Below are 14,223 nucleotides of genomic sequence, written 5' to 3'. Positions count from 1 at the left end.
TAGTGGATTAAACTGTATCCCACAAAGGGATAGGTTCAAGCCCTAACCACATACCTGTGCGTATGACCTTATGTGGAAACAAGGTCTTTGCAGATATAACTCAGTTAAAGGTCTCTGAATGAGAGGATCCTGGATATGGGGCGGACCCTACATCCAATGTCTGCTGTCCTTATAAGAGAAAGGAGAGGGAGACACAAGAGAAAGGCCCTGTGCAGACAGAGGCAAAGATTGGAGTGACGCACAAGCCCGGAATGCTAAGGATAGCCCAGCAGGCACCAGGAGCTAGGAGAGAGGTGTGGAACACACACTCAGCTTCTAGGAGGAACCCACCCTGCCAACGCCTTGATTTTGGACTTGGACCTGCAGAACCAGGAGAGAATAAATGTCTGTGGTTCTGAGCCACTAAATTTGTGGTGATTTTTTACGGCAGCCCTAGGAAACGGACACAAATGCCCTCATCTCCTCTGCTCCACACCTCTCCCACCCGCACTTTTTAATCCATCTGGCAAAATCCCAGTGCCTGGAGGACCCAACTGTCTGCTTTATCCAGAGTTGTCCTGGGACAGCTGAAGCCACTGGTGCCACGTAGTGTCATAACCACCAACCTGAAACTGGTGGTTTCCTCTCCAGGTCCTACTCCTGCCCTCCCCATGAAGAGATGAGCCGACCTATGACCTGGAAAAGCTCAGCAGCCCAATAGAGTCATGCCCAACGTCCCCCCCCCCCCCAGCCAGCCCCTCTGCTGGCCCGGCTATTTCAGTGCAGCCCTTTTCTGATACGAGCCCTGCTATCTGTGCCTTATATCTCACCCACCCCTAGCTTCTCAGCATCTTACCCCCCTCCCCTCTCCTAGATCTTCCTACTCTTCCGCTCTCTTGGATCCCTCACACCCTGGCCTGTCACACTTATGTCACTTCCATCGTACAATGACAATGACAAATCTGAAGGCACACAGACAGCCGCTTGCGATCAAAGCACATACACAAGCCTCTGGAGACATGGGTACCTTTCCTGCAGCATCCATCCTGTCCTGTGTCTTTTCCCCACTTCACAGCCAGACTCCTCCAAAAGCTTATTCCCACTTCCCTATGTTTCCTACTAATTTCTCACTCCACACTAATCTGGCATCGATCCCCAAATAATCCACCAGACAGCTTTTGCTAAGTCATCAATGAGCTCCAGAGGGCATTTTTCTGTATTGCACTTGGCTTCTTCATGGTACTGAATGTGGTTCATCAAACCCTCCCTGAAACATTTTCCCTTCCTGGCTCCTTTCACACTACATTCTTCCCATTTTCCTCCTACTTCTTTAGACACTGCCTTTTTTCTTTTGTTAAATTGAAATATAATTAATAATACAGTGTTATATTACTTTCAGGTGTACAAGGTAAGGATTCAACAATTCTATACATTTCTCGGTGTCCATCAGTGAGAGTGTGCTCTTAATCCCTTTCACCTGTCTCACCCATCCCCCACCTTCCCCTTTGGCAACCACCAATTAAAAAATGAGCAGAGGACCTGAACAGACATTTTTCCAAAGAAGACACAGAGATGGCTAACAGACACAAGAAAAAATGCTCAACATCACGAATCACCAGGGAAATGCGAATCAAAATCACGAGACGTCACCTTACACCTGCCAGAGTGGCTAATAAAACAAAACAAGACATTACAGATATTAGTGAGGACGTGGGGAAAAACAAAAACAAAAACCTCATGCACTGTTGGGAATGCAAACTGGTGCAGCCACTGTGGAAACCAGTATGGAGGTTCCTCGGAAAATTAAAGATAAATACCACATGATCTTGCAATTCCACTACTGCGTACTTACCTAAAGAAAAACACTAATTTGAAAAGATATATGCACCCCCAAGTTTATTGCAGCGTTACTTACAACAGCCAAACTATGGGAACAGCCCGCGTGTCCATCCACAGATGAATGGATAAAGAAGATGTGGTGTACATGCAGTGGAATATTACTCAGCCATAAAAAGAATGAGATCTTGCCATTTGCAACAACACGGATGGAGCTAGAGTGTATAAGGCAAAATGAAATAAGTCCATCGGAGAAAGTCACTGCCTTTCAACCTCCTTTCCAAGTTTATCCTCCTCTATCCAGTCACTAGTGATGACAGCCTTCTTTTGTCTCTAAGGCAGGCTTCGGTCCTCTTTTCTTTCCATTCTTTGCATTCTGTACTTGTTCCCCAGCCCAACTCCTACATGGTCACTCTAATGCAGATATGCAAAGATCCAGGATTTACTCACCCAGTCCGGACCTCTTTGCATCCCATATATTCAACTTCCAGCTTCGGATATCACAAAATCAACTCCAATCCACACCTAAAATGGAAATCACCTCTCTCCCACCCCTCACACCCTCCCCCCACTCCTCCAAACCTGCCACTCTTCCACAGTACTCATCTCAGGAACCCTAAACCAACATGACAGTGTCGAACAGGACACTTCTCTCTCTCCTTACTAAATCCACTGGTCATTAAGGCCTGTCACTCCTTATAACATCTCTCAAATCCATCCATTTCTACCAACAAATATTAGCCCAAGTTACCATCAACTCTATGTGCCTTAACTGGTCTTCCTGGAACCACTCATACCCTTGTCTAATTTACTGTACAGGATGAAGGCCCAGCGAGGGTCCACTCTCTGGTGACCTCTCCAGCCTCAGCCAATACCATCCTCCTAGCTCTCCATTCTCTAGCTGCTGGTTTCCTTCCTTTCCCAGCCTGGTCATCCCTATTTCTTCTACCACAGGGCCTTTGCACAGGTGGTTTTGCTGCCTGGAATGCTCATTTTCTAAATGCTTTCTCTTCTGCTGGGTCTCGAACTTCTCTTCCTCAGGACAGTTTCTCTGATCCCTCAACTGCATTTTCCCAAGTACCTTTCCTTCCCTGCCCTTGTCGCAACTGTGATCCTACCTGTATTCTTGTGTTTTGTCTGCCTCTCCCCCTACACCGTGCATGCCACAAGGTCAGTGACAAGGCCTGGTGTTGCTCACAGTTCCACATCTCCAGAGCAGGTGCGGTTTCATCATGGGTAGGCATTCAGTAAGGTTTTTTTTTTTTTTTTAATTTTTAAAAATATCGTGTTGCTCACGGCCCCAGGTATGCGGAAACACTTAGAAACACAGAAGGAATGTTGGCACGTTGCAGATTTCCAGGGCCAACCCCCTACTGCTTCTGATTTTCTATCAAGAGGAAACAGAAGCCTAACTCTGTGGCATCTTCATGCTTTATTCCTGCCAGTTCTGTTTTTCTATAAATACAGTCCTCATTTTCAAGGAATTTGGAGAAGACGGTTGCAGGGGACTATTTTGGGGCGGGCTGCCTGTTCTATGTAGAGGGGATGTTATCATTTGTCTTTGTTCCCGGAGCAGCTGTGGGGGTGTGCTGTGGACACCCACCGCTGACTCCACGCAGGGAGTTGGGCGTGTCAGGCTAACTGCTTTGCAGGCCCCAGGCCCGGCCTCGGAGGACAGGCTGGAAAGCGTGTAAAGATCACGTCCCGATGGACCTGTTATTTTACCTTCTAGCTATCATTGTCGTTTCCCTATGGCTACGATGCAGGGCTGTTTTCTTCTCCAGGGTTTTCACCACCGTCTGGAGCTCAGTCTTGGGGGACTTACTGCTGCAGGCCTTGTCAGGACACTGGCCTTTGGCCTGGAATAGGAAGGATGTGCGAGCAGCACGAGATACAGATAGGGAGAAAGTTGAAAAATGCATACAATTGTTGATGCCAAAATTGAGGGATGTGTAGAGATTATAATTTTCCAGTGTAGTTTTCTTATCGTTATGCAACTTACAAAGCAGTATTTCTGGGTGTATCTTTGAAGACATGGTATACACAGACACACTTGTCTCATAACTTGAGTCAGGAAAACTACAGGATTAGCTAACGATGGCATATTGTAAGTGTAACTCGCTGTGGAAATACAAACAGGCCAAGGATGCACTGCGTTCGTGTCCTTTCATGTGTTTAAAAAAGAGTACAATTTTAGGGGCGCCTGGGTGGCTAGTCGTTAAGCGTCTGCCTTCGGCTCAGGGCGTGATCCCGGTGCTCTGGGATCGAGCCCCACATCAGGCTCCTCCGCTAGGAGCCTGCTTCTTCCTCTCCCATCCCCCTGCTTGTGTTCCCTCTCTCGCTGGCTGTCTCTGTCTGTCAAATAGATAAATAAAATCTTTTAAAAAAATAAATAAAAATAAAAAAATAAAAAAGTATAATTTTAAATACAAATGCATACTATAAATGAATATATGGACTTCGTATTTGTATTTAAAACTGGGGACATTACATACAAAAGGGCATTACACACACACACATACAAGACAAATTATACGCATACCAGCTAAAATTGGCCAACCATTAACAACCCCCAAACCAATCAATCCTTCTGTATATGTAATATTTAACTCTTGTCAGTGCATAGGAAAGTTTGTGCTTCCAAGTTTTACTTGCATAGATATACAATTTATCATGTTAAACATCCTTACGTTGCCCATTTTTTTCTCTTTTGGGCTAAGAACTGGCACAAGTTTCTCCAAAAATAAGGAATATTTCTGAATCCAGTGAAATACAAAGGTACTCTAGTGTAAACCACTGACTTTTTTAAAAACTAGAATAGCTTTGCTCAGTTCCTGTACCCCTCCATCTATCTGGATATAAAGACATTCCATAGTATATCCTCGACATTTTCTACCTCAGGAGCTGAATGTCTCTTTAAAAATAATAATAATAATAATAATAAAAACCCTACATACAAATATCACATTCAACTGCCAAATTAATCAGTTTGGCCAGAGAGATCACAAGAACTTGCTAAGAATAGTTAATGATAAGGATGATTCAAACGGCAACTTTGCCCGTCACGTGTTTTAATTTTTTCTCCCCAAAGAGTTTTCAAGGAAAACAACGATCAAACTTCTAATGATCCACGAGTAATCTGCTGTCCTTGTATTTGCATCTGTCAAAGGACCAGTTTCCCACCATCTTGAAGAAGTCAGCATACTTATCTTTGCAGGCAAGAAGCATCCGAACTTTACCTTAAGGTCTTGCCAAAGGGACACACCAAAGCTCTTGATTTGCTGGGAGGAAAGGCATCTGTTGCACCCTCATTCAGGGATTCATGCTGATGAACGGCCATTAGCTAAGTGTTTGTGTTATTATAAACCATTTTCCACAGCAGAGTGAGGAAGACCATTGTGAGGGATCTTGTGGAAACTGTTATTTTTTTAAAAGACTTATTTATTTATGGGGAGGAGAGAGAGAAGGAGTGTGTGTGTGTGTGTGTGTGTGTGTGTGTGTGCGTGTGTGTAGGGTGAGGGCAGAGGGAGAGAATCGCAAGCAGACTCTCTGCTGAACATGGAGCCCAAGGTGGGCTCAATCCCACCACCCTGAGATCATGACCTGAGACGAAACAAAGCGACTGAGTCACACAGGCACCCTGAAACTTTGTTATTTTTTCCAGTGTTTACAGAACACTCCCTTTTTCATTCTTCGAGTGTCTTACACCTCACTTTGTCTAAAGGATATACGTAAGATTTCCCCGGAGGCAATGATGGGGGCGTACAGAGGAGTCATCCATTCAGTGTTCAGCCTGCATGTCAATCTCTCAGCAACGTTTAGAAATGCACGAGAGGCCCACAGGTTTTATTACACCTGTACAATGACCACAGGGGTGCAGAAGGCAGTCAGGGTGAAGGGACTCAGTCCCCGGGATGACAGTGTTGAGACTGTTCCGGAATTCAGAGGTTTGTTCTCATCTCACGAATTAACACATTATAGCAACAGGACATTGGGGCTTCCATCAAAGGAAGAGTCAGAAAACATGAACTGGAGATATCCATGAGAACTGCTGAAGGTGTCAAGGCTTTTTGCAACTTTCCCATGTTTGCTATTCTCTTTCACTCCCCAAGGAAATTAGCATTAAAATTCCCAGATCTTGGGGCACCTCGGTGGCTCAGTCGGTTAAGCATCTGCCCTCTGCTCAGGTCATGATCCCGGGGTCTGGGATCGAGCTCCACATGGGGCTCTGTGCTCACTGGGGAGCCTGTGTCTCCCTCTCCCTCTGCCCCTCCCCCCACTGGTGCTAGCTAGCGCTCTCTCTCTCTCAAATAAAATCTTTAAAAAAATAATAAAATAAAATAAAATTCCCAGATCTGCAGACTCAAGTTCAGGTACAACGAGCAGCCCCATCTCCTATCTCATGGTCAGGTGTTGGGGGAGGGGAATGTTAGGAGGAGGGGGAAGGGACCAAGAAACAGAAGAGGTGATGATTCTCAGGAGGAGAGAGGGCAGGTTGAGTTTTTGAGGATGAAGAGGAAGGAGGAAATGAAAGCCCTGGAATGACCTGGGCATTTAATGAGCAACATCAGAACAAAACAAAGAGCATCTGCACAGCTATTCCACCATCTTCTCTCAACCCCCCCCGGGGGAAATCCGACCTCTTTCCTTATACACTTCCCTCTGCACACGCCTACTCATATAACAGATCCGCACAGCATGCCACATAGACTCAGGATTTTAAGTCATGTCAAGTACTGTTCTTAGCCCTATTTTACAGACGAGAAAACTGAGGTACGGACTTAAATAAACTGAGCAAGGTCATATAACTACCAAGGATCAGAGCTGGGGCTTGAACCCATGCAGTCTGACTGCACAATCTACACTCTTCACCCCTCAGCTAGGCTGACTTTCCTCCAATGCCTTTGCTATCCACGAAGCCATGGACTGTAGCGTTGCCCCTGCCATAGCAGTGATGCTGCAGTTTCATTCTCCTGTGTCTTCCTGCCATGTCCAACAATCGTTCATTCAAGATTTTTCCTCCATGGAATAACCTATTCTCATCTGCCAAAGACCATATATAACTTATTCTCTGCTGTGTGTTGATTTTTACCAGAGCAGTGAAAACAAGGCTGAATAAGAAATGGGTTGTCAGTAGTGGAATAAAAGCATTCAATTACAGAAAAGGTGGAATTCTAAGCTTAGATATTTCTAGACTGAACACGAGTGGTGGATCAAAACACAACAACAAAAAACCTGAAACACGAGAAAACATGCAGGATCTGAACGCCATTTTCAATGGCACCAAAGATTTATTCAACACAAGAGCGAGACTCAGGCTTGATTTCCCCCCCCCCCCCCGCTTCTTTGGTTCAGATGGTCCACAATAATTAAATTCTAATTAGTATACAGAGTTGAAGTCAACCAACTCTCCAGGAGAAACGAGGGAAACAATCATCTTACCTGCAGATGTGTGTTTGAACTTCTCGCTTTTCTTCTTTCTCCACTTCCAAGGCTTGAAAATCCTTCCCAGGTTGGCAAACTTACTTCTCCTCCGGATGGGAGGGGTGTGGGTACCTGGGACAAGGGAGTCAGAGCGCATGGCCGCCAGCCTCTCCACTTCCTCAGCTTGTTTCCCCCCGAGAAAGAGATGGAAAGAGAGAGAGAGAGAAAAACGTGTTAAAATGGGATCCTCACAGATGGCCAACGTTTTCCATGGTTACAGATAACAGAAACCACATGACCGAAGTTCCGTTTCTCTTTTTTGCCTTTTGGAGTGGAAGGCATACCAACGTGTTCTAAAGTCTGGAGACAGTCAGCCAAATTCTAGGTATCTGGAGCACCCCAAATGACCCCAACACCTCGACTTAGACCTAAGAAGGAGGACAACGAGGTGGAAGAGGAACAGAACCCCCTTGACACATCAAGATTCCCCCAATGAGGCAGGAAGAGGGCATCAGAGGAGTCAGGTGACAGTCTGTAACTACTGGTCCAGCAACAGCTCAGATAAGACTTGGCAGATACAATCACTATCGCACCGTCTGCCGAGGAAAGAGGAGGGAGAAAACATTTATCAACTGTCTGTTCCAATGCCAATGCCTCCACCACCCACGACTCTCCTTCCTGCTTTGCCCAGACCCAAAGCAGCACCCGAATCTGTTCAGTGAGTGTCTCCACCCGAGACTGATTTTAGAATCACTCACCCTCCATTAGACTTTACAACTGCCTTCATTCCTCTAGGTTTTCTTGTTCCTGGTATTGTGCTTTCATAATGATAATATTCTTAGAAGTTGGGAGCTGAAAGTGACTTGAGGGAACACATGGACTAATCCCAGTAACTTCACGTGTGAGGACACGAAGACCTTCAAACTCGTCATGCCTAGTGGACCCTTCCTTGGAGGTCACGATCGCCCTGACCTCTTTTATCCCTTGTAAAGAAACAAAACCTTTTCCAACTTACATGAGAATTTACATATCTCAGTGAGGGAAATATACACAGATTTGAATTTTTAAGACAGAAATAAGTAGAAAAAGTAACCCCCGTGGCAAAATCAGGAGGGTGAGAGAGATTCACTATTTTAGAGTCAGGTTACACCGAGAGCCATGGTGCCGAAAACCACTCTTAACACCATCTTCAGAGAAATCACCCAGACTTTTGCAACACAGGCTTCCTCAGAAGCTCGATCTCACAGCCTGGTCGTCTGCCTGTTATCACCTGAAATGGTTTTAACTGAGAGACTCACGGACTTCAGAAATATATATATGGTCCCTCCACCACGTGCCAGGCAGTGTGCTTGGTGACAGAGATGACAGATTGGCAAAGGCTCGCAGCAGCAAGACTGAAGAGAAGTCGATGGATTTGGGAGGAGATGTCTGGGAGCAAAGTCAACAGGGTCTTGTTGGGTGACCTGAGGGAGAGGAGGGAGATCATTCCTGATGCCCAGATGCAAGTCCGTGGAGTGCCACCCCGCACTGATGGAAACAGGGAACACAGGGCAGGCACAGGTTTGGGGGTGAGGACGGCAACAATGTGGACACGTTGCGTGGTGACGGCCCTCAAACCTTTGACTATGTGTTTCAACACAAGCTCTTCTTTTCAACCCCTGCATTAAATGACACCGTAATACTCTAAAAGACACTGGGATCGATCTGGGGCAGACACACAGAAGACCTGGACGTCACTGAGCACAGAGTCTAGGGGACGAGACCACAGGGGTCTCCAGTGCACAAAAGAGCAACCACACAGAATGCAAAGGAAGCAAACAGGAGAGAGAGACTAATTCTCCTTCACGGCACTGGAGGAGACCCACAGGGGATGGAACTTTTGGCCAGATTTTGAAAGAGGAGGAACTGTTCTCTCCACATGGGGAAGACAGAGAAGGACCCAAAAGAATCAGAGAAGGCTGAAAGCACGTGGCACGTCCTGAGACCCGTTAGATCTTGAGTACCACTTAAGCTCTGTGAGCTGGAGAGCCACCGGTGAGGGACGGGGGCTGGAGGAGTCTGGAGCCCCATCAGGCAAGCTTTGGAAAGTTTCTATCAGGCGTTTGGGTTTTATTCTATAAGCAGAGGGGAAAGGACGAGAATGTGAACATAGGCACTGAGCTTATGACATGCAACAAATATGTACTGAGTGCTTACTACGTACCAGATGCCTAAATTATGTCAGTGAACAAAACAGGAAAGAACACCAACTCACAGAGCCTCAGCTGGGAGGGCAGGGGCAGAGCGGATAATACACATGACAACCGAAGTCAACTGTCCACTATGTTAGAAGATCTGTGTTTTGGGGGAAAATTAAAGAAAAAGTAGAACACCGTGAAGGAGATCAAGAGTGTCTGGGTGCGGGGCGCCTGGGTGGCACAGCGGTTAAGCATCTGCCTTCGGCTCAGGGCGTGATCCTGCCGTTATGGGATCGAGCCCCACATCAGGCTCCTCCGCTGAGAACCTGCTTCTTCCTCTCCCATTCCCCCTGCTTGTGTTCCCTCTCTCGCTGGCTGTCTCTCTCTCTCTGTCAAATAAATAAATAAAATCTTTAAAAAAAAAAAAAAGAGTGGGTGGGGGACGGGCTTCATGTTAATTAGTGTGATCGAGAAAGCACAATTAGATTTATTTCTAGGACTAGCACTGGAACAGCAATGGGAGCCCGAACTGGAAGATACAGGTGGCAGAGAGTAATGAGGAGGCCACTGCAATCCTCTTCAGGGGAAGTGACTGGAACACAGGTAGCGCGTGCTAGAAGGAACCTGAGAAACGACAAGATCCAGACGGGTGGCAGAATCACAGGCTCTTGGCCACTTTCCAGATCAACACGAGGGAGGACAGGGAAGTGGGGATGGCTGAAGTTTTTGTGTTTCAGGACTGGGTAGACAGTGAAGGCTTTTTTTTTTTTTTTTTTTAAGTAGGCTCCATGCCTTGGGTGGAGCTCAACGCAGGGCTTGAACTCACAACCCAGAGATCAAGATCTGAGCTGATATCAAGAGTCGGATGCTTAACCCACTGAGCCACCCAGATGCCCCACGACTTTACATTTAAAAAAAAAAAGACTTTGATTAGAAAAGGAAGCAGCAGAGGAGGACAGGAGGGAGCTTCATGACAAGGGCTCTGGAGCCAAATAAGGCAGTTTTTCTGCAAAGTATCTTTGGAAATTTGGATTTCACGTCCTAGGGGAATGGAGAGAACAAGTGAAGGGAAATCTGCCCGGATGCAGGAGGAGAGACTGGATGCAGAGGGCGGGCTGAACTGACAGCGGAGGGGAAGGGAGGCTGAGAAATTTACCAAGTAAAGTAAATTTCAGGGAGGAGAGAAGGGGGTGGGATCAAAGGTACAATATGCGGGCCTTCATTCTGAACTAGGGTTAGTCACCAGAAGACTTCACTCCCAAAGTCTGGACGGAGGTCTCTGATCACAAGTGTCACTCATCAGATGGGAGCCTCAGGGAGATTAATCCAGCAGCAGTGGGTGACCAGGGGCTGAGAGGGGGAAGGTACACACTGAGGAGGCTTTGAGGAAGTTTGGGCTGCAGAGGGGCTGAGGAGAGAAGGGAAGAAAACCAGCTACAGTGAGAAAGGAGAAGAAGCCGAACGGAACAAGCGAACAGCATTTGGAACCACGCTGGACTTGGACATTATTCTCTTTAAATGGTATCTGTGGGACGCCTGAGTGGCTCAGTCGGTTAAGTGTCTGCCTTTGGCTCAGGTCATGATCCCAGGGTCCTGGAATCGAGCCCACAGTGGGCTCCCTGCTCGGCCGGGAGCCTGCTTCTCCCTCTCCCCCAGCTTGTGCTCTCTCTCACTCTCTTTCTCTCAAATAACATCTTAAAATGATAAATAAATAAATGGTATCCGTTGCTTTGAGTGGGTGCTTCTTCAGGGACGCCCACTAGCTGAGTCGTCCTGGGGGGAGAGACAGATGTGAAAACTGTTTGGAGTCCAGGGGGGTTTGAGTCCAGGAAGGAAATCAAGACTGTCTAGTGATCTGATTTTCACAAGGTCGCTTTCACTTTCACACTCACCACCTTGTTCCTGTTCCTCACCTTCATTTATAACCTGAGTATTGCTTGTCCAGACTTTGCAAGTCCCCAGGCCTCCATTCCAAACCCCAGTCTCTGGCCTTCAATCCTGTATTTTACACTATTGTGAGATGATGCTTCCAGAAGCCTGCTTTTCCCAGCAGCTTTCGAAAGTGGCTTCCCACAACTTACAGTAGAAAGTTCTGATTTCCTGCCTTGGCCTCAGGAACCCCCATCGGAGCAGCCAGCCCAGAATTATCTGCTAGCGCCTCTCGAAACACACACTCAGCCAAAATGGAAGACTCACTCAGCAACAGTCCCATCCTGGGATCTACGATCCCAACAGGCTTGGGCGGGGGCGGGGGGGGGGGGTATCACACCACTGAAAACACATGCACAAGTTCATGTATCTCTGGGTATCTGCAAGCGGTTGGGAGAGTTTCCATCTTTCTTTCGAGTCTCTAGTCTAAGACATAAAAGATAAAATTTTTAAAGTATCCAGTCTGAGACGTCTCTAAGTTTAGCCAACCTGAAACACCTGCTGTTAAAGGTTGGATAAAGGAAGAGATTATACGCTGCATCCCTCAACAACAACAAAAAAGTCAAGGTAAGTTCTTCAGGATTGGTACTGAGGTTTGCTCTCACAGTTGGCATCCAATAATAGTTTGTTTAAAGTGAAGGAAGGAGGACCCCTACTTCAACTCACTCGTACACCTCTCGAGAGGAATCAAATCAGTATCGCTAGTCACCTTAGGAAAAATACACCACCAGGACCAAAAAGCTGTTTCACGATCACATCTTGAAAAAAATGAAGAAAAAGTTCCAAAATTACCACATTAAAATAATTATAAGAAATTAGGAGTGCCTTAGAGAAACCTAGAGTGGCAAGACGCTGAGAGAGCATTAGGAAGGCAGAATTATAACTCCATAGTTAAATGGATCTTTAATAAGTACATTATTAAATTCAAGATGTTCAGCTCTTAAGTACAGATTACTGAGCAGACTGGATTACTCTAATTGATTTATATTTTAATCATCCACATTACGTGTTTCCCCAATTCATCTGACAATAGGGGCTGACTCCAAATCTGGCTGCTTTGCCACCAGATAATGAAATTGGAGGGTTTACGAGCGAGGGATTGGCAACCCTAGAGTAAGGATGGGAAGAAAAGCAACAGAAAGTACAACCGGGCTCGGCATAAAGTGGTCTCCAGCCTCGCAGGAGCGTGGGGGATAACAGGACGAAGACAAGGGGACAGGAAGGGCATATGGGCCAGGTGCATTTATAAAAACAGCCTTCTTTTGAAGCAGACGATGAAAAGGCTGCTGTGGCCAGGCCCACTGCTCTCAAAGGTGGCTTCCTCATGCTGCAGAGAGAGGAGACAGCTGTGTGGAGAAACGGCTCACTTAGACAAGAATCAGCTCCAATGTCAACTGCCAGAACAGAATGCCGAACCAAAAGGTAGGAGGCCGGGCAGCCGAGCTGCTTCAGAGACCCGCAGGAGAAGGAGGGGGGGCTGGCCAGACTCTGGGGGTCTTCCCAGCACCTCCGTCCAGGTAAATGCTCTTCAAGCCACTAGGCTATCTGGGGCTCCTTTCATGACATGTCCAGGGTTCACTTTACTCGGAGGGAGAGAAATGGTTGGGACTTGATTTTTCTGTCCCTTGAGAAAAGCAAGACAGAAGACTTCATTGAGGCAGGATCCAAGCACCTGTGTCTGTGTGGGCTCTGAAGCCCACCCCTCTGGCAGCCCGGGGTTGCTTCCGGTGGGCTCTTAGAGCAGGCCATGGGAGTATGGCCCCCGGGGGGCAGTTCAGTTGGCACCCTTACCATTATATTTCTCATGCTGGCCTGGCCTTCAAGGCTTACCCAAAGGAAGAACCAACTTTGGTGTTCTAGAAAGTATCAGCAATGCAGTATTCCCCTGAGAATTTTAGAAGGAGGAAGCCACAGTGCCTCTCCTGAGGCCCAGTCCTCAACAGAGGCAGAGAGGCCAAGGCATCTGCCCCCCAAGCCATACCTCTCTCCAGGTACCAGGTGCTCCTTAGATTTTTGGAGGACCTAAGATTCTCACAAATCGGATACTTGCCTCTCAACCCAAAGTGAACTCAGGAAATAGAAAGCTTATGTAGCAGGACCTGATAACATTCACTTCTCCTTCCAATTGCATGAAGTGGTTATGTTTTCACCACATTTCACCGTCTTAGGAGTGGTGGCCAAAGTTCGAGGTGGAGGTGGGATTAGCTGGTCAGTTAATGACGCCGAAACCCAACACACCCTTTCTGCCGCGAGCAGCGCTCGACACCTTCTCTCACAGCTGCAGAACGACAGCACACAGGTGCCCAGCCACACCGGAAATTCTCCACGACTGCGGCTTCCCTGCTTTTACACGGACACTTGGAGGTTTACAGAGATACCTCATGGCAGGGAAATGAGGGATTAGTAGGAGTCATCAGGAGTAAGAGGGCAGTATTCTCCCCTTTTCACTCCCTAAGTTACACCACACTGTCTTAGAGAGGCCAGAACTCTTTGGAGCGCATCTGTCCGACCTAGGACTGATCTGTATTAACTATGAAATATGTTTAAGAAAAAAAAAAAGGGATGGACACATTTTTATTCTAAAAATCAGAAGCTCCTGTGTATGAGTTGAGGAGTGGGAAGAAGATGGGGAGAAAGGGGTACAGGGGACAAGGGGTGAGCATTAGCAGAGGTGGCCATGGGGGTACATGGAGGCTCTTTTGCCCAGAGAAGGTTACCTGGTTTGGAGAACACATACCAGCCCATAAGGAGGTGGGAGATAAGACAACACCCCCCCATTGACCGTGGGGCCACTAAAGAGTTCAATGCAAACACGGACATGAAGCCCGAAAACACACTGGTGTTAGTATCACCAAGTACGAGGATCCCTGGTATTCTC

At 46.9% G+C, this 14,223-nt stretch overlaps 1 protein-coding gene across 9 annotated transcripts in view; it reads right to left on the bottom strand.

Moving 5' to 3' along the window:
• PHACTR1 (phosphatase and actin regulator 1) overlaps window positions 1-14,223 on the bottom strand; it is a 528,218-nt gene that overhangs the window by 191,662 nt on the left and 322,333 nt on the right. For all 9 annotated transcript variants that reach the window (XM_087858043.1, XM_087858044.1, XM_045811543.2 and 6 more), the window contains one exon: window positions 7,258-7,422. In XM_087858043.1, the coding sequence (XP_087714169.1) occupies window positions 7,258-7,422 (165 nt within the window). The remainder of the gene's footprint in view (window positions 1-7,257; window positions 7,423-14,223) is intronic.

The sequence above is a fragment of the Ursus americanus genome, chromosome 32 (assembly GCF_024610735.1).
Source record: "Ursus americanus isolate L20-20 chromosome 32, mUrsAme1.1.p, whole genome shotgun sequence".
Taxonomy (NCBI): Eukaryota; Metazoa; Chordata; class Mammalia; order Carnivora; family Ursidae; genus Ursus; species Ursus americanus.
This window is presented reverse-complemented; position numbering and strand designations above follow the sequence as displayed.